The sequence below is a fragment of the Petaurus breviceps genome, unplaced genomic scaffold (genome assembly GCF_028583685.1).
Source record: "Petaurus breviceps papuanus isolate PSGF00001 unplaced genomic scaffold, PetGlider_PUasm1.0 99, whole genome shotgun sequence".
NCBI lineage: Eukaryota > Metazoa > Chordata > Mammalia > Diprotodontia > Petauridae > Petaurus > Petaurus breviceps.
In genome coordinates, this window is record NW_027187465.1 from 20,643,284 (window position 1) to 20,669,174 (window position 25,891).

The 25,891-nt window shown below is 42.5% G+C and overlaps 1 protein-coding gene across 2 annotated transcripts in view; it reads right to left on the bottom strand.

The window, feature by feature from the left end:
* Nucleotides 1-25,891, bottom strand: part of PTPN11 (protein tyrosine phosphatase non-receptor type 11) — a 72,531-nt gene that overhangs the window by 33,549 nt on the left and 13,091 nt on the right. For both annotated transcript variants that reach the window (XM_069081600.1, XM_069081601.1), the window contains exons 2-6: nucleotides 16,973-17,095; nucleotides 13,053-13,247; nucleotides 10,961-11,153; nucleotides 9,537-9,653; nucleotides 8,748-8,861 (exon numbers count right to left, since the gene is read on the bottom strand). In XM_069081600.1, the coding sequence (XP_068937701.1) occupies nucleotides 8,748-8,861; nucleotides 9,537-9,653; nucleotides 10,961-11,153; nucleotides 13,053-13,247; nucleotides 16,973-17,095 (742 nt within the window). The remainder of the gene's footprint in view (nucleotides 1-8,747; nucleotides 8,862-9,536; nucleotides 9,654-10,960; nucleotides 11,154-13,052; nucleotides 13,248-16,972; nucleotides 17,096-25,891) is intronic.

The window sequence follows — 25,891 nt, forward strand, 5'->3', positions numbered from 1 at the left end:
CCTCCCCACAGAGAAATCTGAGGGGCTCCTCCCCAACTCCTCACTGCTGCTGCTGCTGCTGCCCAATGGGGGCCCTGAGAACATGTGTCTGACAGGCCATCACTCGGGTTTCAGCAGTTGGAATAATTATGACAACAGGGATCACCACATACATATCTCCAAAGTCAAGTTCTCTACCTGATCCAAAGGAATTTCAGGCTTTTCCTATGACACTGTCCTGTACTCAAGGGAACAGTAACCTCTGTGTCTGCCTCTCCCTCCTGGAAACACTGCAGAGCACAAGAGTGTGGCAGGAAACAGTGACAGCGCTAGCCTCTAGAAATCACACTGCGCGGCTTCATCCCTTTGTCGGCACCATGGGCTCCAGGGAACTCTTGTTAGACAAATGGCGGGAGTATTAAGGGACAACGCAGGGAAACAAAAAAGGCCCACGTGAGTCACCAAGCATTTCTGGGGCACCTCCCATGTGTCCAAGTATAGAAGGATAAGAAACAGGCCTACCCTCAGGAGGCTTAAACTCATTCACATCCTCTAAGCAATAATAAGACAGGATACAAGTAAATCAAACCATGGTGCATAGTTGTTATAGGCAGTCACAGATGGGGGCATCAGCAAGAGCCGGAGTGGTCAGTCAGCAAAGGCTTCTAGGTACAGCTGAATGTGAACTGGTCAGTGAAGAATGGCTAAGAGACACAGCTGGGCAGAGTGAGGAGAAAAGATAAGGTATCCCAAGGGAGAGTGAGAAGACAGGCAGAAATGACCATGGCTGAGGAAAAAGAGCGCTGCACATTGAGGACACCTGGAATTAAGGCAGAGTCTGGTTATAGAAAGCCTTGAATGCTAGGCAAGTGTAGACACACTGTGGCACTAACCTGGGACTCACAAAATACTTCTGAGCTGGGAAGAGTGACATGATGATACAGTATTTAAGGAAGAGGAGCTCTAATGGATCGGGGAAGGGACTGAAGTGACAGGCCAGACAGATGACTGCCCATATCCACGGATGAAGCAAACAAGACTCAAACAAAGGTGGGGGCATTATGGGGTGGGGTGGGAGGCCAATTCTGAAGAAATAAAAAACAACAGGGCTTTGCAAAATAGGTTACGAAGACAAAACAGGATGCATTAAAGTTGAGGTTGAAGGTTACCAGCCTGTGAGACTAAGAGAATGGTGCTATCTACAGAGACAAGGTAGCTAAAAAGGGAAATTAATGACTTCAATCCTGAACATGCTGAGTTATGACCAAAGCAGAAATGTAAAGTGGGCAAGAGAACTAGAGAATGAGGAATAGGAAGAGCTGGACATAAAGATCGAGTCAATAAGTATTTACTAAGTACCTGATCAATCAATCAGCATTTATTAAGTGCCTACTATGTGCCAGGCACTGTGTTAAGTGCTAGGGATACAAAAAGAGGCAGGAGACAGTCCCTGCCTTCAAGGGGCTTCCAATATAATGGGGGAGACCACATGCAAACAAATCCATACAAAGCAAACTATATACAGGATAAACAGAAAATACTTAGCAGAAGGAAGGCACTAGCATTAAGAGGGGTTGGGAAAGGCTTCTTGTAAAAAAAATGGGACTTATGTTGGGACTTAAAGGAAGCCAGGAAAGTCAACAGGCAGAGCTGAGGAAGGAGAGACAGGCAGAGAAAATGCCCAGACTCAAGAGATGAGCCTCTTGTTCAGGGAAGAGCCAGCAAAACAATGTCACTGGGTGGAAGAGTGTATGGCATGGAGATATGTAAAAGACTGGAAAGGTAAGAGGGGGCTAGGTTGTGCAGAGCTTTGAATGCCAATCAGAGCAGTCTGTATATGGTCCTGGAGGATAAAGGGAGCCACTGGAAAATGAGCAGGGGAGATGACTTGGTCAGGCCTTCACTTGGTGGCTGAATGAAGGATGACTGGCATGGAGAGACATGCGGTCATTAGACCCACCAGCAGTTATTGCAATAGTGCACAGGTGAAATGATAAGAGCCTATACAAGGATGGTGGCAGTGTTAGAAGAGCAATGGGAGCATATCTAAGAGAGGCTGTGAAGGTATATGAACAGAACCTGACAACAGATTGAATATGGAGGGTGAGAAAATGAGGAGTCGAAGATGACACATAGGCCGTGAATGCAGGGGACTGGGAGGAGAGTGGTATGCTCCACAGTAAGAGGGAAGTTAGGAAGAGGAGAGGATTGAGAGGGGGAAAGATAATTCAATTTCTGACATACCGAATTTAAGATATTTATTGAAACATCCAGTTTGAGATGTCCAATAGGCAGCTGGAAATGTAAGAATGGATGACAGGAGAGAGACTGGATAAGCAGACTTGAGAATCATCAGCAAGGAGATGAATCCATGGAAGCTGATAAGATCACCAAGTGAAACATCACAGAGGGAGAAGAGGGTCCAGGATAGGGCCTGGGGGGACAATCATAGTTAATGGACATGACTTGGATAAAGATCTGGGAAAGGAGACTGAAGGGTGGTTAGATAGGTAGGAAAAGAACCGAGGGAGGCATAACAGAATCAAGAAGAGAGTGGTCAATAGTTTCAAAGGTTACAGACAGGCAACAATGGATGAAGATGGAGAAAAGACCATGAGGTCTAGCATTAAGAGTCTATTGGATAACTTTGGAGAGAAGAGTTTTGGTTGAATGATGAGGTCTAAAGCCATATTATAGAAAATTGGGAAGAGAGAGAGGAAAAGTGAAGGCATCCACCACAGATGGCCTCCTCAATAGTTTAACCACACAAAGGAAAAGAGATATGGGATTATAACTAGCCAGAATGAACTGATCAAGTGAGGATGTTTTTAGGGTGTAGGAAATATCTGCATGTTTGCAGGCAAGAGGGAAGTAAATAGTGAAGAGAGGAAGATTAAAGATAAGCACTTGAGCAGGAAGGAAGGCTGTGAATAACTGCAGTAAAATAGTCAATTAGAATTGCCTAGCTGCAGTGAGGACCTAAATGAGATTATGTAACATACGTTTGTAATGGATCCAAGCAGCACAGTTTCATGATTTTTTTACCAGCTTTGTTTAGCAGCACATGAATAGGGGTGAAGGCTACGGATAGTTGGGAGTAATCCAAAACTGAGGCTGGACAGGGCAAAACTGGTGACAGGATACAACGGCAATGGACCCAAGGGACAGTGTAGAGATGAAAACCAAAAGGCCAAGACAGGGAAAAGAGGAGAGGGCAGACAATTCAAACATGATGACTTGGGAACGAACTTGAAGGGTCAAGGGACTGGAGGTCACAATGAGGTTAAAGAATACAGTTTAGGATTTCAAAGCACAGGGAGAGGTAGAATGACAATAAACTGTGATTAGATAACAAAATGTCATTAATATGAAAATGGTGCATTTATGGGTGATGACAAAATCAAGGTTATTACCATCTCTGGGTACAGCAGGGGTGGGGTGGAAAAGTAAATTATGGGAAATGAGTAAGTTTAAGACATGGAAGTCCACAAAAAGATGTTCAATAACATGGTCAGTAATGTCAGACATAACTCAGATCAAGGGGAATGAAGACAAAGAAAACCACTGGATTTGGCAATAAAGAAGACTACCAATATTCAGGAGGAACGTATACCAAGTGGATCAAGAAAAAAATGGAGGCAGCAAGTAAAGACCACTCATTTGAAAAGACTTGGCTATGAAAGCCTAGTAAGAAATAGAACAGTAGGTAGCATAGCAGGGGCAAGCGAATGTGGGTGTTTGGGTTTTTTTTTTTTAATATGAGGAGACCTGTGTATATATGACAATGAAAGAGAAGGAGCAGTAGAGGGGGAAGAGACCAAAGAATCTAACAATATTTTAAGGATTTATATTCTTCGATGCAATAACAAGCTGCTTTAGTTACTAAAAATAGTCCTAGAAAAAAAAGGACTATCTGTTCTTTCAACAATAGTGGCAGTGGACACACAAAAGGGAAAATGATTTAAAGTAAAATTATCAGCAGGAAACCAGAAGATCATTGCAGTACTAAAATGGACCTCTTCTGGAGGGGGATGAGGGAGAATGGAATTTCCACAGGTCTGCTGCTCCTTTAACACTGGGGCTAATTCCTACTAAAAAACCACTAGAGCAAATTATGGTATGGTAGAAAAAGCATCAGATTTGGAGTCTGAAGACCTGGATTTGAATTCTGTCTCTGCTACTTCCTAGCTAAGTGACCTTAAGCAAGTTACCTAATTCTCTCTCTGGGCTTAGTTTCTTAATCTATAAAATGAAAAAGCTGGAATATATCAAATGGCCTTAACTGGAACTCAAGAACTTTTTAAGAAGGATTTGGATAAATGTATTTCAATACAATTGGTTTCCTTTTTTATTTTAAAATTTTTATTTATCTATTTAGAGGTAATCAAGGTTAAGTGGCTTGGCAATCAAGGTTAAGTGGCTTGTCCAGGGTTTCTGAGGCCACATCCACTGAGCCACATAGCCACTGAGCTACCCCCAACTGGTTTCCTTTTTAAATCCTTTGTATTTTATTTTCTGCATTTGAAAACCTGATTGTGAGAAAGGATTCCTAGGTTTCACCAGACTGACAAAGAAGTTAAGAACTCCTATCCTAGAAGGTGTTTAATGACCTTTCTAGCTCTAAGCTGTTTAGTGTTTATTCAGGACCAAAGGACACTACCCATGGCTTTTATGTGAAACTGAATGAAATAAAACTGCATCATCACCAAAGGGAAACCCACCGATTGCCAAAGAAGGAGACAGTAACTTTTAATAAGGGAAATTAACAGAGGCTGTGGTTTAAAGGTAGATACTAGTTTCTACTGGAGACATGTCAGTTATTAGACTCACCAGAGGACTCCATGACATCTGTTTAGCTGTCAGTGAAATGGCTGCAGTGCACCAGGCCTGGGCAAACTAAAAACAGCTCCAGATCTGACTTAGCAACATCCCCACTGGAGAAAGAGGGACTTCAGTAACAAAATGAAACCAGACTTTAAGGAGACACAAATGAGAGCACTAGGAAATCATAATCTCGATTAAATAGACTTTCACCTGAAAACCACTGCTCCACAATGGCACAGTGTGCAAACACAGCCCCTGGCAGCTGGCTCCTCAGAATCCTCTGCAATGGGAGGGTCTCCAAGGCTGATGTAGGAAGGCCCTGCTCCCTCCCCTCAACAAGGAGACCAAATCAGTGAATAGGCACATCTACCCAATAGATGAGCCTGGAACCAAGCTAAAGATTTAATTCTAAAACCCTGGCCCCTTCTCCCCTCATCATAAATACTAGCATCCTTCAAATACACTCAGGGATCTGAAAGCCCAGCAGGCGATGTCTTTTATATAACTAGTTACCTACAAACCGCTCAGAGCTGCTTTTGCCAGTTATAATGAATCTTTCTTTAGAGTCACCCTGAAATGTACAAAATTCAAACCATAACAATCCATGGATTAGTCTAAGAACTGCTTGTACCTACCAGTGCATACTTTAATTAGGATCAAAGGCACCTCAAATAACTTTAATCAGGAGGGAATAAGTAGCAAGCCAGGAAAAGTCAGGAAGGATGGGCAACAGCAGAAGAAATACAAGACTAAAAAAGGGGGACTATCATCCCTTTTGGTTGTCTGTCATTCTGGCTTAAAGACTGGACAATGAGACAATACATTCAAATCTCTGAAGTGGGACCACTGGAGAAAGAGAAAGAAATAGAAAGGAGGCTTGGATGAACTGCTTGGGGACAACTGGGTGGGAGAAAACTGGGTGGAGGAGGGTGAGGGTGAGGGTGAAGGAAAGGAGGAGCCAGGCCCCTCCTGCGCTTAGCTCCTGCAGTGGCCAGCAGCAAGTCTACACGGCCGTTTAGGCCACAGCGCCCCCTGGCTGCCCAGGGTAAAAAAACTCAGCAGAGGATGAACTTGTAACAAATGCCCTTTGAATGCAGTAGTGACTGGGCAGGCATCTCAGGCAGACTGCACAAAGGCTCTGGCTGGGTTCTTTTTGGAGATAATCTATAGCTCCCAGGACACCAAATGACAGCATTAAAGCTGCCTCCACATTCATTCGTGCAGAGTATGGCTCAGCTCATTGTGTCCCTGCCTCCTTCAGCACAGGCACACTGACTAAAGGGAAGAAGATGCCACCAGTCCAACAGAAAAGTCAAGCCCGCAATCCTCGGTGCTTGCTTTTCACATCCCAAATCCTTGAGAAAACCAAGCAACTTGCAATTGCTTCTGTCGTGAGGTACTTCAGAAAGCAAGCTCCTGTCTGTTAGCAAAGTGTCTAAAGAGTGAGTGACTTCTAAAAGCCAGAATGTGGGCAAGCCAACCGGCAATGGCACCTGCTGAGCCTGCCAGAGATCCAAACAAGCCAGGGCTGTCCAAGGGAAATCAATGGCAGGATTAGCATTTGATGAAGCTGCTCCTTTCACAGACCATCACATCACTCTGGAAGCAGGGACAGATCTCCCCAAACGGCTAAGGTGGAGAGAAGGCAGCACCATCAAGATGACAACATCAGTTTTCTGGGGCCAATTTTCCTATCTCAGCAGACTCTAGCTAAGCATCTGCCTCCACAGCCCATTGGGGCGGTAAGGATTTGTTTTGTCCCCTGTCTCCACCCTTACCCCATCCAGAGGCAGTCTTTAAAGCTTAAACAATGAAGACAAAAGCACACACCTAAAAGGGGAACATTTCAATTCAACTCAAATTTCAAACACAAGCACAAACAATTTAAAATCTGTGTTCAGTGCAGCCTACCTCACCTGCCTGCCCAGCACAGCCACACGTAGCAGACTTTGCAACAGACAATGCATGTTTTTCCCTTTCCCCCTAAGACCAGCCCAGACTAGCTAAGTTCCACAGAGCCCAGGGTCTGGGTGTAGTCCAGGAGGGTGAAAAGGCCAGCACTGCATTTAGGACAAGCCCTCTTTTTCCAGGACCAGGAAAGCAAGACTAAAACTCCAAGCCCAAATCTCAACACCATCAAGATGAACAAGAAGGAGATCCTTATTACAACAAGCTTTCTGGAAAGATCTGACTCCCCTTTCTGATCACTGCACCAATAAAAAAGGTAGAAATGAGACAGTTATTCTGTTCCTTACCTTCTCTCCCCAAGGGAGAGGGCCGCTGTTCTCTGTCATCTTTATCTCACTTTTAGGAAGTTAATGGTTACTTGAGGGGAAAACTGATGGTCATAAAGAGTCATCTCTGGTACAACTTAAAAACAAAGTTCACTTTCCAGCAACTGAAAATTGAACTCCTTAGAGTTCAACACAATGAAAAGAAGCCCTGAGGTCTGGAGTCAGAAGTGAGGTTCAAGGCCCAGTCCAGCTTCTTCCCATAGGTGACGCTGGGCAAGGACCTTTCCTTTGCTAAAGTTCTGTCTCATACAATGAGATGACCTCTAAGTCCCTTCTAGGTCCACAATCCTCTGACTGAAACCAATGGCAGATACCCACAATACTTTATAGTCTTTCATACATTTTTTTATTAGAGTGGCAAGGGAGACTGGGCTGGACCCATAGGATGGAAAACCAGTGAAGAACCTTCCTCCAGCCATGCAGACCAGCATCCCTGGTGTAGCTTCTAGTCCCTGGGGATTGTCTGCAGCACAAAGAAGCTGAGGGACTAGCCCAAGGGCACAGCTGGAATACAGCAGAGGGGAGACGGGTATTCAGGCCTTCCTAACTTTAAGACTGACACTCCACCCACTAGATGCTGCCTCTTGGATCTTTCAATATTGTTAAATCCTTCATTATCAGATGATGAAGTCATAAAATCACACAGAACAGGTCACTTAAATAACAGCTTAAGCTTTCATGTAATGTGTTAGAGACATGAAAAACCCTTTCATGAGAATTTTCTCATAACAAGCAAAGGAATGATACTATTAATATATAGTCAGCAAAAAACCCTGGGCCTGAAAGTAAGGAAGACCTGAGTTCAAATCCACCCTCAGTCACTTACTAGTGACCCTGAGTAAGTTGCTTACTTCTATTTGCTTCAGCTTCTTCAAATGTAGAATGGGGATAATCACAGCAGCTCCCTCCCAGGGCTATTGTGAGGATCTAACAGACTTGCACAACCTGTGAACTTCTTCAGGCTGCTGCAGGTTAAACCAGAAACAAACTGACAATGGTTGATTGTCACAAGTCACGTGACAAGCAGGAGCGTTCGCAGAGGTGAGCCGTCCAAAATCCTTCGGCAGGGGCCGTGTGTGTTGTGCAGGCCTGACCTAATGGCATATCTGCAAAAAGTGCTTAGCACAGTGACTGGCACGTAACAGGCACCATAGGGATGCTTATTCTCTTCCCTTCCCTGAAGAACACAAACCATCCTACGATTCCATCCCTGAGTCTTCTACACACACACATACACATAGTTGATTGGTTCCTCTATCAAAATAACGACCCCGAACTTTTCCAATACAATGAGGAGATTTTCTTCCACTCTTTGCAATAAAACTGATTTCAGTGAATTTTTTTCAAGACCCCGGCTAACTGTTGGAAAACTGGAATGCAGAGAGACACTTTCTCCTTCCTGCTTTTTTTGAGGAATATGATCTAGGACGGCCAAGTGAAACTGCTGGCTGATATCTTCAATGTCAACTGCCATGTCCATCCTCCCAGAATAGAGCACCCTTTCAACTTACAAGTAGCCACTACTTCAGCAAACTGTGCGATATCGACAGTTGGATATTCAGATCCCCTGATTTCTATGCTCAAATTTCAAACACTAGACCAATTTATCTCCCACCTAAATGAGCATCTGTAAAAAAAGTGTTAACTTACCTCAAATTCTTCCCAAAAACCTTGTTTAACTTTATCTGTGGTCTCAGCTAATTTGCTTAATTCTCTCACACGGCTTTCAATCTCTGCAGCATTGATACGAGTGGTGTTCAGAGGCTGATCATGATGATCATTTGACATAAAATAAAGGAAATAGTAAAGAAGCCTGCATTAATACCAAAATGTCTCCTATGTTACATAACAAAGGTGTTATCCAGAGAACCAAAGGGACCTAGAATGTGCAACAATTCACAATAAAAAATTTCAAAATGCAAAACTTTGGCTAATCCTTCTTCACATATACTTTGACATGCTGATCAACATACAGGGGTTGCCTAGGCTGCCTGCACAATTAAATGTATCCATTCTTTTTGATACAATGGAAAAATGGGACAGGAGCTAGGTTCCAGACCCAGCTCTGCCCTTTTTTAAATGAAGTAACCTCAGGCCAGTTGCTTCACTTTTCTTGGCCTTAGTTTCCTGGATGTAGAATGAGGATACTGGACCAGGCGAGCTCTACTGTACTTTCTCTGTTTCTAAGATCTTGTGACTCTTTGTAAGTGGGTTTCACAGTTGGTTGGAATTGTAACAATATTCACCGTCACACAGGCATTTTCAACAATGATCACTCCTAAGACTTAACAAGCAGTTTGCTTACTCTGAACAAACCAAATGGTTAAAGTCTTATTGCAGACCACATGAAAACGCTGTTAACTACTCTGAAGAGCAGAAACTATGCACCCTTACAGTAAGGGATGATCTCTTCCTTTTTTGGAGGGGGAAGAAGCTTACCTGCTTGAGCTGTAGCACTGTACCCAGAGTTTCCACCATGGGGTTCTTCTTGTAATGCTCCACAAGGTCTGTTAAAGAATCAAACTTCTCTCCTCCACCAACATCATATTTCAGATCCTTCCAAGACAAATAATAGTCTATGGTGACTTCCAGCCACCCAAAAGCCTAGTACGATAGATCAATCCTTTTCCGAAGGAGGTCAGAAGACACTCCTTGTTAGAAAGGTCAAGACTAATCAGAAGACATACAGGGAAAGGAGGCAATTGTGACCAAGCCTGAGACTTCCCCAAGAGGAGATAGCTGACAGAGTAATACAGACAGCAGTTTTGCATAGAAATGTTAACAATATGCTAACCCACAAAAATCCCCTTCTCTTCAGGAGGTACCCTGGGGTTTACAAGCAATGGTGGAAGGACATATAACTAGAAGTGAGGGCTTGAAATTAGGAAAGGAATGGCCCCTCTGAGCTTTCTGGCAATGGTCATGAGCAGTACAAAAGCAGAGTGCAGAGCTGAGAGGCGGCAGGCACCCCAAATCCTAGACCTGGCACTGCCTTTCCTTCACTCTGTGGCCTTTCACATGTTAGTCTCCTCCCTAACCTCAGTTTCACTATCTTGACTTTATGAAAGGCACCCAAACTCCTGGCTTCCTTTCCTTCTTCAAACTGCTAGTCCTTCCCTGACCATTTCCCTTCTACCCTCCAAACATGAGTTTAAAAAAAGGATTGATTTTTCAACCAAAAAGAAAGGGGGGACTTTTAAGTTTTATATCTGGGAACATTTTCTAACTAGGGGACCAGAAGAAAAGGCTATCTGGGGAAATGACAAAGATATTCAAGATGATATTTTAAAATGTAAGTATTTAGGACTGCTGGCTTAAGGGAAAAAAACTGCAGAAAGATTTGGACCATTTTTCCATAGAATACAATTTTACAAATAAAATAGCAAACAAATTGACCTCTGGTGGGGCCAGCTCACCAGCACAAAGCAAACATGCTCCTTTCCCCCCAGATCCATTCCCAGAAGAGCCTTAATGCAGGGAGTCTACTGTAAGATGGCAAACCCAGTCAAAGGCACAGACTGCGACAATACTAAGAAGGATCTGTGGCCATAAACTTTGGCAGATGAGCCTCAGAGACAGACTTCAGATGCAATCAAATATAAACATATTAGAGATGCTGCAGGGAAGAAGATTCACTGGTGCATGATTCAATCTGCCAGGGATGGACTGAAAATAAAAAATTTAATAGAGTCTTGAAACAATCAATCAATTTTAATAAACAACAGAGTGCAAACACAGAAGCCCTCGGCTCACCAAGCAACAAGGATGCCCCCCTGGTCTCCCCAGCTCCAGGCCTGCTGCAGCAGGGGTGTGCCGCCCAGAGAAGTGGCTCTGGCAACCCACACATTCCCTCAGAGCATTACCTGGCAGCGGATCATGACGTGCGTCACTTTTGATTTGCCATCGTTACTCTCGCCCTTGTCATCCCCTGTGCGCACAGAGAGAACAAAGTCCCCTGGGTGGCTCTGGCTTTCCCGTACCAGGAAGCTTCCATGTTTTCCTTTCTCAGTTAGTAATTTCTCTGCTTCTTTCCCAGAGAGGTGCCCATGAAACCACCTGAAATTTACATAACATAAACAAATTCTGGGGCTAGCATCATGGTTTTCGATCTTATTACACAAGGTGCTTCAAACTATTACAAAGCATCACAATCTCTAAACACAATTAAAAAGGTAGGGGCCTCGACTAGGCAGCTCCCAGGTGGGCAAGGTGCTTATCGAATTGCTTCAATTCAATATGAATCAACAAACAATGAAATGCTCATGTCTAAGTCCTTTTGCTGGGTCTGGGGATGTGAACGTGAAAAATTGTCCTAAAGAAGATTAAAACTAAATGAAGGAAGATTGAGGGGAATAACAGAGGAGGAGGAGGAATAAAAGGAGAAGGATACAATCATAACCACCATAAAGGCATCAGAAATCTGGAAAGGCAAGTCCTCGCCGTCCTCCCCGCCTCGGCAGAGATCAGGGGAGCTGCACGCTGCCTAACTTATCAGACTTGGTTGATATGTGGGTTAGTTCTGAGGAACTGCATTTCTTCCCTCCTTCTTCATTCTGTGTCCTATGGGGTGGTTCTCTGGGTGATGGAGAGAGGGGGAATGTTGAGAATGGAGCTGATAATAATAAAAACATTTTGAAAGGAAAGCACTTTTCCCACTCTTTGCCCATTCTCATCTCTAAGAAGCAAAGGTTATCACTTTATATTTGCTCACCAATAGCTGCTAAAGCAAGAAAACACTTCAAGCCCATTGCTGCCTCAAGGACTAGTAAATATAAGCAGCTATGAGGCAGTGGAGGCAGAGAAAGAGCCTTCACCCCAGCACGTGGCCTCCAGATAAAGGATTTCCACTACAAATGAAATCAAACATGAAAAATGATTTCATAATTTCAACCTGTGTTGCACTGCCTCCAAATATGGAGTGAAAATCAGCTGCCTGGCTAGAGAGCTGACTACGAAAAGAGATCCTGCCGCTCCTTTGATTACCATTGCACCTTCCTTTCTCTTCAAGAGCCCCCCAGGGAAGCCAGGTGCCAGTCTTTCCACATGAAGGTAATAGCACAGATCCCCTAACAAGAGAACAAGACTCTGAATTGTTTTTCAGTGGGAAGGATAGATCTGATGAACCAGTCATACTCTGAAGCAGAAAATAAAATTTAGAAACTACTTTTAATTCAACTAGGTGATAACTCTATTGTGTCAAACTCCAGCAGCGGTGGCTAGCTGCAGAAACAAAAAGGCAGCCAATTACACAGCACAGAAATGAAGCTGTAAGGCTTAAAAGCAGCATTTTAAAGCAGCAAATATGCAAACTTAATTGGAAGACCTTAAATTTTTTTGAAGATCAGAGAATGTCTTAGGAAGACAAAAACCAAGCAACCAGGAGAGGGACTTTTATGAGCTGTAGTTTTCATTTTGTCCCCCACACCACAGCCTCAAGGGGCGGTTATCACATTACAGACCAACACCAGCTGAGGAGAATTCCTTCCAAATCAAGTTTTTTCTGCACACACATGTGGAACCTAATTTACTAGAACAGACGAAAAATGCTGGCTCTCTGATTCTCGTACTTTTTCCACTCGTGAGCTTAAACTGACATCTGTCGGCAGTGCTGCTGAACAACTGGCCAAGCGTGCTCCTGCAGGGAGAGGCTCTCTATGCCTATAAGACACATCAACTCTCATGTGCCACCCTCTAAACACTCTCTCTATGGCAATCACTGAATTAGGGTACAAAGGCATATTCTAGAAATTCCTGCCCCTGGATGAAGGCTCCTTGGCTTCAAAGCTGCCAGAGTCAACAAGCCTCTGGAGATAGTTGGTGATTTTTGTAAACCAGAAAAGCAGAATGGACCACTAGGGGTTTACGCAAGACCTCTGCCCCCAGCCTCCCCTGGTGAAATGTGGACGAGAAGCCCATGGTGCTAAGGTTTCCTGGGGTCTAACTAACTGCACTAACCTTTCCGAGGTAGGGTCTGCACAGTTCAGCGGGTATTTGAGCTCGATAACATCACCATTCTTTTCTTTCAATTGTCCATGATGCTCCATGTAATACTGAACCAACTCAGCCAGCGTGGCGAACTTCTCCCCGCCATACAAGTCGTAATAGTCACCAGTGTTCTGAATCTTGATGTGAGTGACGGCACCATTCCGCCTATGATTGGGGAACACAGAGGGAAGGGCAAGACAAGAGTCACTCTTCACAGGGAGTCATCTAGAAACTTCTTTTTTTTCTTATTTTTTCCTTAAATCAGACAGCTGCAGAACTAGAAGAGACCTTAAAAGCTACCCAGTCCTGCCCCTCCCTGAACTGTCTTTCACCAAAAGTGTCAGAAGCAAATCCCACAGCCACAACTCACACTGAGTAAACTGAACAATTGTACATCTTGGATGATATAATCTAGGCAGATCTTAACCCAATAATATTAGTGCAAGTTGAAGGTTATATGATAGCAAGTCATTATGCTTTTAAAAATCCTCTACCACAGTCCTGTTGTGTTTTTTCATGCTTGGATTATGGCAACAAAGTACCAGGGGTAGTAGGTTCTACCAATGAGAAATGGATTTGAGTATGGACCCAGTGACAAACTGCACTGCTGTCATTTGGGTCACATGGTATACCATTAGGATATGCAAACTTTGTGAGTCAAAGCCAGACTGCCTCCTCTTTTTGTCCAGTCCCTGAGCCCTCAGGCTGGCTAGTTGACCCCTGCCCGATATGGTGGTGAGGGCACTGGACTTCCAAACCCACTTAGTACCCAGGGGCCCTGTAGAAGTCACAACCTTTCTGAGCTTTCTAAGGAATCTTCCAGTTCTGAATCTGTGATCCTGTGATGAAAGGATCACCACCGCATGAGTGGATATTTTTCCCTTCAATTTTTTAAAAAACAATTGTATTTTAATTGCAGGCTCACACTGTCTCCCCCTCGCCCTTCTGACCTTTCTTCAGTCTCATCAGTGAAGTCCTCCATCCATATGGAATTGTGGACCACAACCCCTAGGTGCCTTTTCATCCTGGGAGATTCTTGTCTACACTAATCCGAGAATCTCAAAGCTAAAAGTGATCTCTAAGGCCACCTAGTCCAGTTCAGGCCACAGAAAAATATACTCCCCTCTCAAGGATTCACTCAATCTGAGAGAAACTCTCTTCTGGTTCCTGCCACCCAGCACTAAGCTAGACACTCAGAGTACACCTCACTGTACAGGCAGATCCTACCTACAGTACTAGTAGTCATACTTAGGGGACTTTTGTTAGCCTGCTTAGTGACAAAGGCCTAGACAGGGCAAACTAATCTACCATGGCTCCTCAAATCAAATTCCAATTTAATAATTTAAATATTAAATCCCAGACTTTCAGGATTTTACTTAATGAACAAAGAAATGTCTAAGCAAGTTCTTCCTTCACTAAATCAAAGTTCTGACCATTCTAATTTTTCAGGATGAATACCTTTAGAGAAGATTAGGTCAACAAAATTAGGCTCGAGTAAAAAATGAAATCCTTACCAAATTCTTCAGGCTCCTCCAAGAGTCACAAAGCCTTGTTACAAATCTTGATGATAAGCCAATAATATTTTTGAAAGCTTCTATCATTCAGAATAGTATAAAAGAGGTAAAGGCCAACTTTAATTCTCAAGAAATTAGCTTAGGAAAAAAAAATCTCTTGGACAAGAATACATCTTGCCACCAAATATCTTTCACTTTTGACTCTTTTCAAAAATAAACATCAACAAATAAGCCAAGAGTAGAACGAGCATTCAGTTTAGCCCTCGGTACCCTCCCAGGAAGGAAGAATCTACTACAGCTAATTTTCCATTCAAAATTTCATCACTTCAAGGCTCTGAGATTTCATGGATGGAGACAAGCCCTCTCCTCCACTGACAAAACATCCCAACCCCTCTACAACTTGGGAGGTCAGATTAGCTAACATGACAGAAAAGGAAAATGACATCTGCTGGAGGGGATGTGAAAAATTGGGATACTAACACACTGTCAGTGGAATTGTAAACTAGTCCAATCATTCTGGAGAAAAATTCAGAACTACGACCAAAGGGTTATAAAACTGTATACCCTCTGACCCAACAATCCCACTACTAGGTCTGTACCTCAAACAGGTCAAAGAAAAAGGAAAAGGACCTATTTGTACAAAAATATTTATGGCAGCTCTTTTTGTGGTGGCAAAGATTTGGAAATGGAGAGATTGCCCATCAACTGGGGAATGGATAAACAAGTTGTGGTAAACAATTGTTAAGTACTATTGTGTTATAAGAAATCACAAGCAGGATGGTTTTAGAAAAATCTGGTAAGACTTATATGAACTAATGCAAAGTGAACTGTGCAAAATTAGGAGAACACTGTGCCAGAAACAGAAATATTGTGATGATGATCAATTATAAAAGAGTTAGGCACTCTGATCAAGAAAATTATCCAAAACAATTCCAAAGGACCGATGATAAAAAAAAAATGCTACCTACCTCCAGAGAGAAAACTGATGAACTCTGAGTAAATATTGAAGAAAACTTTTTTAACTTTATTTTTCTTGGGGTTTTGGGTGTTTCCTTTTACAACATGGCTAATATGGAAATATATTTTGTATGATTTCACATGTATAATTGATATCATATTACCTTCTCAGGAGGTGAGGCAGAGGCAAGAGAGAAGTTGGAACTCAAAATTTTTTTAAATGAATGTTTTAAAAAATTTGCATATAATTGGGAGATATTTAATGAAAAACATTTATTTTTAAAAATAGTTGCTGTGGTCAAAAAGATTCATCTCCCTGCAGCCAAACAGATAAAGAAGGTCTCCAAGCTTAAAGAGGCTGGTTCTTAGATAAGAGACATCATGTTTTAGAAAGGACAACACCATGACCACATTCAAAGCTTTTCTAGCTTGGCAGGAGATATCAGAGACTCCTCTGACCTAGCATCACCTTTCAGAACCCAAGGTCACTTCCACACTCTGATGAACTAGTGTAAGTTTCCATTTAAATAAAACATAATTAAGTTTCAATGGAAACAGGAAAACTACAATAATAGAGGCAGCTAGTGGACAGCAAGCTGGGCCCGGAGTCAGGAAGACCTGAGTTCAAGTCTGGCCTCAGACATTACACTGTTTGCCTCTGTTTTCTCATCTGTAAAATGGGCATAATAACAGCACCTAACTCTTGAGGCTGTTATTAGGATAAAATGAGCTAGTATTTGGAAAGCGCCAAACACAGTGCCTGGCACATAGTAAACGCTACATAAATGCTAGCTATTCTCATCCTCACCTTCATCCTCCTTATGGTCATTTTTAAAGAAGCCAGGTTCCAACCAAGCTAGGATCAAAAACTCATGGTTTCCTCTGCTTCTGCAGAGCTTAGCAGTCACTTGCACAGTAGACATTTACTGACTTGAACTGCTGCTGGTTTTGGCCCAGAAATAGTGTCTTGGTGGGGAAGGGAGAAGAGAAGAGCAAATTCTTGGCGTACTCCAACCTTTCTGTGACATGGAGGAGGCCCTACCTCACAGAAGCGGAATCCCCAAACCTCCCAAGCAGGATGCACAAGTCTGGCCTTTGGCCCACTGTTCCTGCTTGCCCTTTAAAAGATACAGAGAGAAGCCTCTGAAATATTTTAGTTAACATCAAAGGCAGCAAATTGTTGAGGCCTGATCTCATTACTGCCCAAAACTCCATAATCATTTCCTAGCAAAGTTCCCTTTTCTGATGTGCAGTATCATAAAGAGCTTTGGAGTGAAAGGATCTAGGTTCAATCCTGGCTCTGTCACTTATTACCAGTATAACCTTAGGCGAACCTCTCTACTTCCATGGGTAAAAAGATTGTGTCAGACCAGATGGCCCCTGAGGCCCTTCCCAGATACAGACCTCCACTCAACTTACCGAACAGAAAGTGTGAAGTCTCCTGGATTGCTCTTACTGGGCCTGGCCAAGAAGCTGCCATCAACACCTCGTGTCAGCAGTAAATTTTCTGCCTCCACTCCAGTGATATTTGGGTGAAACCATCTTAGGGAGAGGCAAAAAAGAAGAGGATGTTAGACCGTATTTCCCACACCAGCAGAGAGAGTATAAATGACCCTGAGTTACTGACCAAAACACAAAGAAATCGACAATGAAAACGCATCACCTCTTGAATATCGATCCTTTAGAGTCAGAAACTTTCAACAAGAGACTTCTTTCAGGGATACCACAAAGGGGAATGGAAAGATAAATCTGTGGCATAATAAGTAGGTCCAACTTATGCTGGCCTTAATTTACAGAAGCGGCAGCAGTGTAGAAGGATCGAATTCCAAATCCTCCCCCAGACATTTACTAGTTGGGTGGTCCTAGAGCACTTAAGTCATTTAACCTTTCTCTGCCTCAGTCTCCTCAACTGTAAAATGGGGTTAATAACAGCACATCATTCAAAAGAGCGTTGTGAGGATCAAATGACACCACGTGTACAATGCTTTGCAATTACTTACACCACTATGTAGGTACTAGCTATTCTCATAATTAATTCAATTCAATGCCTTAAATTACATTCAATGATAAATTGATAGTGTCTAACAATGTTCCATGTAAAAAAGATATGCAATAATGCTAACTCAAGAGGCTGCTTTGTTATGAACTAAGTGAACTTTTAAGGAATTTTTCAACCAAAATTATCCCATTTCAAGTAGCATACAACAGGTGAGGTGCTAAAGCCTTGATCATCTCTGTGTGATGTCCATTAAGGACAGAGAAAGCATGATTCCTCAAACTGAAATGTTTCTGAGTATTCCATGAGTTTCTTCCAGGTGTCAGTAAAATCCCCTCCCAATGAAGCAACCTGCAACCCAACCATATCAACTCCTCTTCTGACTCTCAGCCATGACTTCCCATAAATCCTGCCCTGAGAGGCTACCCAACACACTGAAAGCTCCTCTAGGTCTATTACCATGGGTACCAGTATCACCCCCAGGCTGTCCATGATCTTACTGCATGACTAGCGCAACTCCCTTTACTAATCATACACTTTCTGTAGTATGTCTTTAATGTCACTTCTTAAAGGAAAGGAGTTTGGGAGAAATGAGCTGAGACCAGCATCTTGGACCTTAAACAGTAAGCTCAAAATGAACATGCAACCTGAATATTAAAGGGTACACCAGGCAAAAATTAAAAGACAGCCGGGATCCAGAACCCTTTACAACTATAGCTAGAAAGAGAGAACTCTCAGTTCAACAAGGGATAGGGGGATCACAAAAGATAAAACCAATCATTTCAATCACATGAAAGGTACAGATTTTACATGAAAAAAAAATCACTGTAGCTAGCTCAATAAGGGAAACTGCTAAGGAAAAAATCCTTCCATTAAATGTAAGTGGCTGACATCAAAGATAATGTAGGAAATTAGCATAAAAACATAAGATCAAGAGCCATCCCCAATGGATGAGTGGTCAAAGAATAAAATATTCTCAAAAGAAGGCAAACTATTACCCATCTGAAAGACTGTTCCAAATCACTACTAAGAAAAATGCAAATCAAAACAATTCTAAGTTTCACTACACATCCCACAAACTGGCAATGATGGAAAAAAAATGGAAATAATGCTGGAGTTGCTGTAGGAAGCAAGGTATACTTTCTCACATGTTAAGTGTCAAGTTATAAATTGGTTGAAAGCAATGTGGAATTATGTTCAAAAACTGACTAAAATCTCCATACTCCTTGATCCTGAGGTCCCACTGCTAGTCATTTTTGCTCAGGAGGTCAAAGACAGAAAGAAAGATTTCATATACATCAAAATATTCACAGCTGCACTTTTTGTGAAAATGAAGAACTGTGAGGAAAGTAGATAGCTACTGACTAAGAAATAGCTAAACAAATTGGGCCACAAAAATGCAATGGAATATTAAAAGAAAATTCAAAGAAGCCTGGGAAGACTTACATGAATTGATACAAAACAGGAAGAACCAAGAAAACAATATACAAAATTGACTATAATAACGTAACTGGAAAGAACAATAAAACTGAACATTATATGATCATAATGACCAAACTGGGTTCTAAAGAAGAGCTCAGGAAATACAACTGCATCCCTTCATTGCAGGAGCAGAAAACTGTGGGTTGGGGATGCCACACACATTGTCAAAACTAGTCAGGGTATTGCTTAATTTTGCCAAACTGTTTTTTTTTCTCTCCCTCTTTTTGTTACTTGGTTACCAAGAATGGTTCAAAGGATTAGGGAAGGGAAAGAGATAGAACCAGAATCGAATGTGATATTAAAAAAAAAAAAAGACACCCAGTAAAAAGAAAAATAGGTTGGAGCCAGATTATAAAATGAATGATTTGCAAGATCTCTAAGATCTAAAACAAACAAAAACAAAACAAAACAAAACCACCTCTACTTGATAAACAGGAAGAAACTGACAGCCAGCACCTGTTAAGGTTCTCTTAACCCTCAGGAGCACTCAGATACCAAGGCCAGTGCCCTCTCTCCCTCCTCAGGCAACCTATCCCCACCTTAGCAGCAGGTAATTTTCACCTGGGCACCCTCAGGCCAGGCTCAGTGGTGCCAGAGAAGCTGATCTTGGGCCCCAACCACCTGCTACTACTAGACCCAAGAGCTATTACAAGACCTCTCCACCTTGTTCTGGCACCTCTCACACAAAATCCTCAACAAGCAACCTCAACAAGCAACCAGATAATTATTTTGCGAAGAAAAGATTTGACATAAACTTCAAACAAAACAGGCCTCCATGGAAAAGGCAAAGGAAATACAGCATGAAGATGCAAAGAGGGCTTCTTCCGAGGAGGCACCAGGTAAAAGCTAAAATGATGGCCAACTAACTGAATGTCATCAAGAATTACCACAAGGGTTTCTCAGATATTGGGCTTCCTGGAGGCAAAAAAAAAAAAAAAAAAGGTCACTCATAGAATATGCAAGAACTAAAGCATAGAGGATGAAGAAGGGGCCTAAAGGCAAACAGAATTATAAAAACTAGAAGTTTTTGAGGGAAAGAAGAAACAGTTAAAGTGGAATACAGTCAAGACCTACAAATGATGCATCCAGAACAGAGAGGGGCAAGTGGAAAGCCCTGGAAAACAAGTAATTGAGAAATGAAGAAAAAAGCCTGCTAAGGCTCCTTTGATACAGTGGACCAGGAATAAAGAGAGGAAACAGAAAGGAAAAAATCAGCTTCCGCCTCATCCTCTATCTCTCTTCCCTTTCTTCCACAACTGAAGCCCTAGGGAAAAAAAGAAGTCTATGCTCTTCTGCAAACATAGTCTACCCATACTTCCTCTCTTCTCTCTCACTTTTCAACCCCTTCCAATCTGGGTATCCCAACAGCACTCAACAGAAACTCCACTCCAAGGTTACTAACAATGTAATTACTAAATTCTGGGAATTCTACTTGGCCTCTCAAAAGCAACTGTCAGCACTGGCCAAACCCTCTTCCTGGATACTTTCTCCTCTTTAGATGTTCAGGACACAGCTCTCTTCAGACCCTGGCGCTTCTCCTGCTCCTTTGCTGGGCTAGCTGTGCCCTCTAGCCATGAGGGTCCCCTAGTGTTTGTCCTAGACTCACTTTTCCCTCTCTATGCTTTTTCAGTCATCTCACCAGTTACCACTGTTCAATTATGATCTCTATGCAAATGACTTCAAAATCTATACATCCATCCTGAACATCTCTCTGAGCCTCAATGCCCTATCACCAACTGCTTTGCAGACATCTCCAACTCCATAGCCCACAGGTATTTCAAACTCAAGTTGTATCCAAAACAAAACTCATTCTCTGTCTCCCACATCCCACCCTCCTCCATTTCTGTGGAGGACATCACCATCCTTCTAATGACCCAAGTTCAAAAGCTCAGTCACCCCCTATACTATACTATCCTTCAACCCCTAAGTCCTATGAGTTACCAAGTTTGATCAATTTGATCTCCACAGTATTTCTTGCATCCATCCTCTTCTCTCCCCTCCTAAGGCCTTGTTCAGGCCTCCTCACTTCTCACCTGGATATTACAATAGACTCCTAATTACATCTCTTCCCTAGCCAATCCATCTTTCAAACAGCTGCCAAACCAATACCCTTGAGTACAGATGCAACCATGGCATCCCCTGCTCAGGAGGCTCCCTACTGACAAAACAATAATTCCTCTCTCAGTCACTTACCCTAATCCTTCAGCCTCAGGCTTTATGCTATCTTTTCAGACTAATCTCATACTATACCCCCTTCTACACTCTAGATTCCAGCCACACAAGTCAACCTCCTGTTTCCTGCCCCACAGCACTCCACCTCCCACCTGAGACCTTTACCTAGGCTGTGCCCCGGGCCTGGATTGCTCTCACTCTTCATACACATCTCTTGGAATCCTGAGTTCCCTTCAAAGCTCATCTGAACAGTTATTTCATCCTATAAGAGGCATTTCCTGATTCCCCTTGTTGTTAATGCCTCCCCCACCCCGAAATTATTTCTATTTTGTATTTATTTTGTACTGTCTTACCTATTTACAATGCTGTTCCCCTCTGGTACTAGGTAAGTTCCTTAATGGCAGAGACTGTTTGGGTTTTTACTTTGTACAAAAATCCCCAGCCCTAGTGCCTGGCACAAAAGTAGGTGCTTAATAAATGCTCACTGACTGAATCAATACATTCTAAATCTGCCATTCTCCAAATGATTCTCACTTCTATTTGTTTGCTCACTATTCCCCCACCTCCCTGCTCCTCTCCACCTAACTCTAGTCTTCCCTAAGCCTGTTTGTTCATCTGTAAAATGGGGGCAAAAATACACTACATACTGCAGAGAGTTACTGTGAGTAAAGTGTATTGTAAACCATAAAGCTCTAGAGAAATGTAATTCATTGTTATGATAATTCCAACAAATTCAAGTTAAAACAAATTTCTTAAGCTCCTACAGTGGATAACTAACAAGGCTGTGCTAGTTATCAGGAATAGAGGTCCTGTGAGTGAAAGGAAAGGGACAGATGCAAAAAATGCTATGGAGGTGAGCAGATCCCTCACCACCCCACTACATGATGATCTCCCTTCCCCCCCAGTCCCTGGAAAACATACTGGGTGCAGAATCCAACTGGCTACACACACACACACACACCCCTATTCATATCTTGTTAAATGTCTCCCCCACTAAACTGCAAACTCCATTAGGGCAAGGACCACATTTTCTGCTTTATTATGTCCTGCACAGAAATTTACACATAGTAGGCACTCAATAAATATTTGCTGGCTGACTACAACACAGAGGCAATATTAATAACCACAAGATATCCCCAAAGCCAGGTCTGAGGGGTTATGCTCCAAGTAAAACAGACACTCACTTAGTTCAGGACTAGAATTCAACTTTTAATAACCATTGAAAATGGCACAACAATTCTCTGGATTATTATTTCCAGGTGGCAGCCAGCTGAGTTCAAACCTTGTCACACCTCAGTTTTTCCAAGTCTCCCACAAGGCATCTGGGGCAGAAGAGAAACCAGTGCTTGTTGTCCCCAGTTAGAGTTCCTTCAATGAGGCCACTCACACTCAAAAGACCAAGAAAAGAAAGCCCTTCTCTTTAGAGGCAGACAATTCACTTTTGCCCATAAGACCAACAAGGGGCCAGCACCACACTGACAGTGGCATTGTGCCAAACCCTTCTACTCCATTACTGCCATTCAGTACCATCCACAGCCTGGACCCTGTTCAAGCAGAGAATGAGCTCCAAGGCTCAGGCAAACAGCCAGGGTTCAACCTGGAGGCAGGAATTTGCTCTACCCAGCATTCATTCATTGCTTTACAGACCAGCAGGACAGGCCTCCCACAAAATCAATACAAGAAAAAAGAAAACATTATTGAAAGATAAATAAAAATAATCTCATAGGAAATAACCTTTCACATGTCCTGCTTGTCCTATGTGAGTAGAAGAGAGGAGTAGAGGAGAGGTCACAGAAGCAGGAATGAAGGTACTTTGGAAGAGGCTGCCAAGTAGGAATAACACTGCTCAGAACCAGAAAATCTGGGTTCAAGTTCTGGCACGGTCATTTCCTAGTTTATATTGCTTTATTCCTCTGCACAGTGCCTAGAACACTTATTAAGTGTTGATTGATTGATTGGAGAGAATTTACCTCAATTCTACCACAGTTTTTGTCAAAGCCTCTCATACTATTTTTGTGGAGAGATCTGGAGGACACAAGAATCCAGTCGGATGGATTCCAACATGGCTGACGGAGAGACTCAAATGGCAGCTTTTGAATAGCTCAAAGTTAATATGCCAGGAGGTGTCTAGTAGAGTAGCCAAGGAATCTATATGTCTTCAGGCAGGCGCTGGTCGAGCACTTGTAAGGGATAATACAGTACAGATTCATCTGTGCCCTTCAACTTTCAAATACTTATTCCATCTACCTCTTGAGGTTATTAATAACTTCTGGAGAAATGTATAATGTTCAAATCCCACTTACCCCCCTTCATGACTTCAGCCAAGTCACCTGACCTTGCTGAGCCACAATTTCCTGATATATAGAATGAAAGAGTTATCCGAGATGGCTGCTGGGGTCCCTCCCAGCTTACGTCTATGAGCTAATGATCCTAAAGCACTTAAGCTTTCTGGGGGGTTGAGCCACCTCATATTCGCCAGACTGGTAAAGGTGACAAATAAGAAAAATTATAAATGCTGAAAGAGCTATGGGAAAATCAGATATATTAACACCCTGTTGATGGAGCTTTGAAATGGTTCAGTCATTCTGGAAAGTAATTTGGAAATTATGCTCAAAATTTACCACATTATACATACCCTTTGACCCAGTGGTACCACTACAAAAAAAAAAAAACTACCCAAAGAAATCAAAGAAGAGGAAAAGTTCTCACATATACAATAACATTTATAGTGGCAAAAGACTAGAAATTGAGAGGATACTCATCAGCTGGGTTCCTGCTGAACACATGATGCTATGTGAATGTAGCAGAATGCTACTATGCTATATATATGAAGTATATGTATGAGCTGATGAAGAATGAAGTGAGCTGAACCAGGATGACAATATAGAAAAGACAAAACTCTGAAAGACTTAAGAGCTTCGATCAACATAATGACCAACCAGGATTCCAGAAGACCCATAATGAAACATGCTATCCACCACCTTACAGAGAGGTGATAGATTCAGGATGCAAAAAGGACATTTTTACCAAAGCCAGAACTTCTTTTACTTGACTATCACATTTGTCACAAGGGTTTGGAGGTTTGTTCCCATAGTATGGAAGCAGAAAAAAAATTTTTTTGTTAATCTAAAAAAAAAAAGTAAAATGTAATTAAAAAAAAAATCAAAGATCTGACAAGATAATCTCTGAGGTCTATATCCAGTACTACCGTGTTTCCCCGACAATAAGACCTATCCCGAAAATAAGCCCTCCCCTTACTGTGTAAGATTCCTCTAAAATAAGCCCTCCATGAAACGCACTCGGCGCTCAGAGCTGGATCCAATCAGAGCTGCAGCAGTGAGAGCGTCATCCTGTTCTTCCCCAGTGATTTGCTTATTGAATAAAGGTACATTTTTTTGTTCACATTTACCTGTTTATTAAAATTGCTGTCAATGTTCATTAAAATAAGCCCTCCCCTGAAAATAAGCCCTCTGGTGTTTTTCTGTCCAAAAAAATTTAATAAGACAGTGTCTTATTATCGGGGAAACACGGTATAAACAATTTGAGCTGCCAATGCTGCCCTTTGCCGAGTGAAGTACCCAGTGATTCTCTCATTTTCCTGACATCCCAGCTCTTCTGTATCAAGCATGGCATAAGGACAGAAGAATGACAATCACTTCTATAAGGCAAAAAACAATTCTGTTGTCTCACCCAAGCTCAGATAACAAAGGAAAAAGTCTTCAGTGTCTTCTCACATCTCCTATTACACAAGTGTTAACACTTAGGGTACTTTACACCATTTTCCTCTTTATCCCCAAACATAAACCCTCATTTAGTGGTTAACCAAAATAAATCTGGAAGGAGGGTTGCTCCTTAGCTTGTTTCTGGTTGGTGCAGCAATTCCCCCTGTCCCCCCTCCCCCCCTCCCCCCCCCGGCCCCCCCCTGCCAAATGACCTCCCCCCTACTGCCTTGAAAACTGGCTGAAATAGACCACACAGAGTAGACTCATTTAGAGAAATGAAGCTCCCCCTCCCTTGGCTAGCAGTGGGGTGCCTTGAGAGGGTAGGGGAAAGTACAGAGAACCAAAATTCCCCAAAAGAAGTTTTGTTTCCAGCCCCATAATGGCCCCCCCTTTTTTAACCTCAATTTTCCATGGAAAGCCCCAGATTAGAAGGCCAATACTGTTCTTCATATAGGCAGATCCAAAAGAAAAGAGAAGCCCCCTGCCATAGCCAGATCCCATTTTTAGCCAACTATCAACGTGACAAACTACACAAGAATGACAGTTAACTGTGTTGCCACTGGTACACACACGGCTTCATAAATGAGATGACCAGAATAATAAGGCTAGCCACTGACCACAAAGGTGAAGCTGGTGTGCTGCGTAGAAAGATGAAACAGAAAAGCATCTCCCATAACCAAGCCCATTAGAGTCCCGTGTGATGAGCATGCCAATAAAAGACTGGCCCAAAGTAGTGGGGGAAGGCAGAAGCTTTCATATGGCTAGGGAAGGAAAAATATCTGTAAAGCTGTAAAGCAGGTGCTAAGGCTCAAGCTAGAGGCCTCTTTCTGCCACTGACTCAGGAAATCTTCTTAAGAGCTTGGTTATTGATGGAGAAATTGATGTCCATATAAGTTTAATGGCGGTGGCAAGGAGGTCTATAGAGCTAACTCACAGAGGCTGTGCTAGATTTAATTTATGTCACAT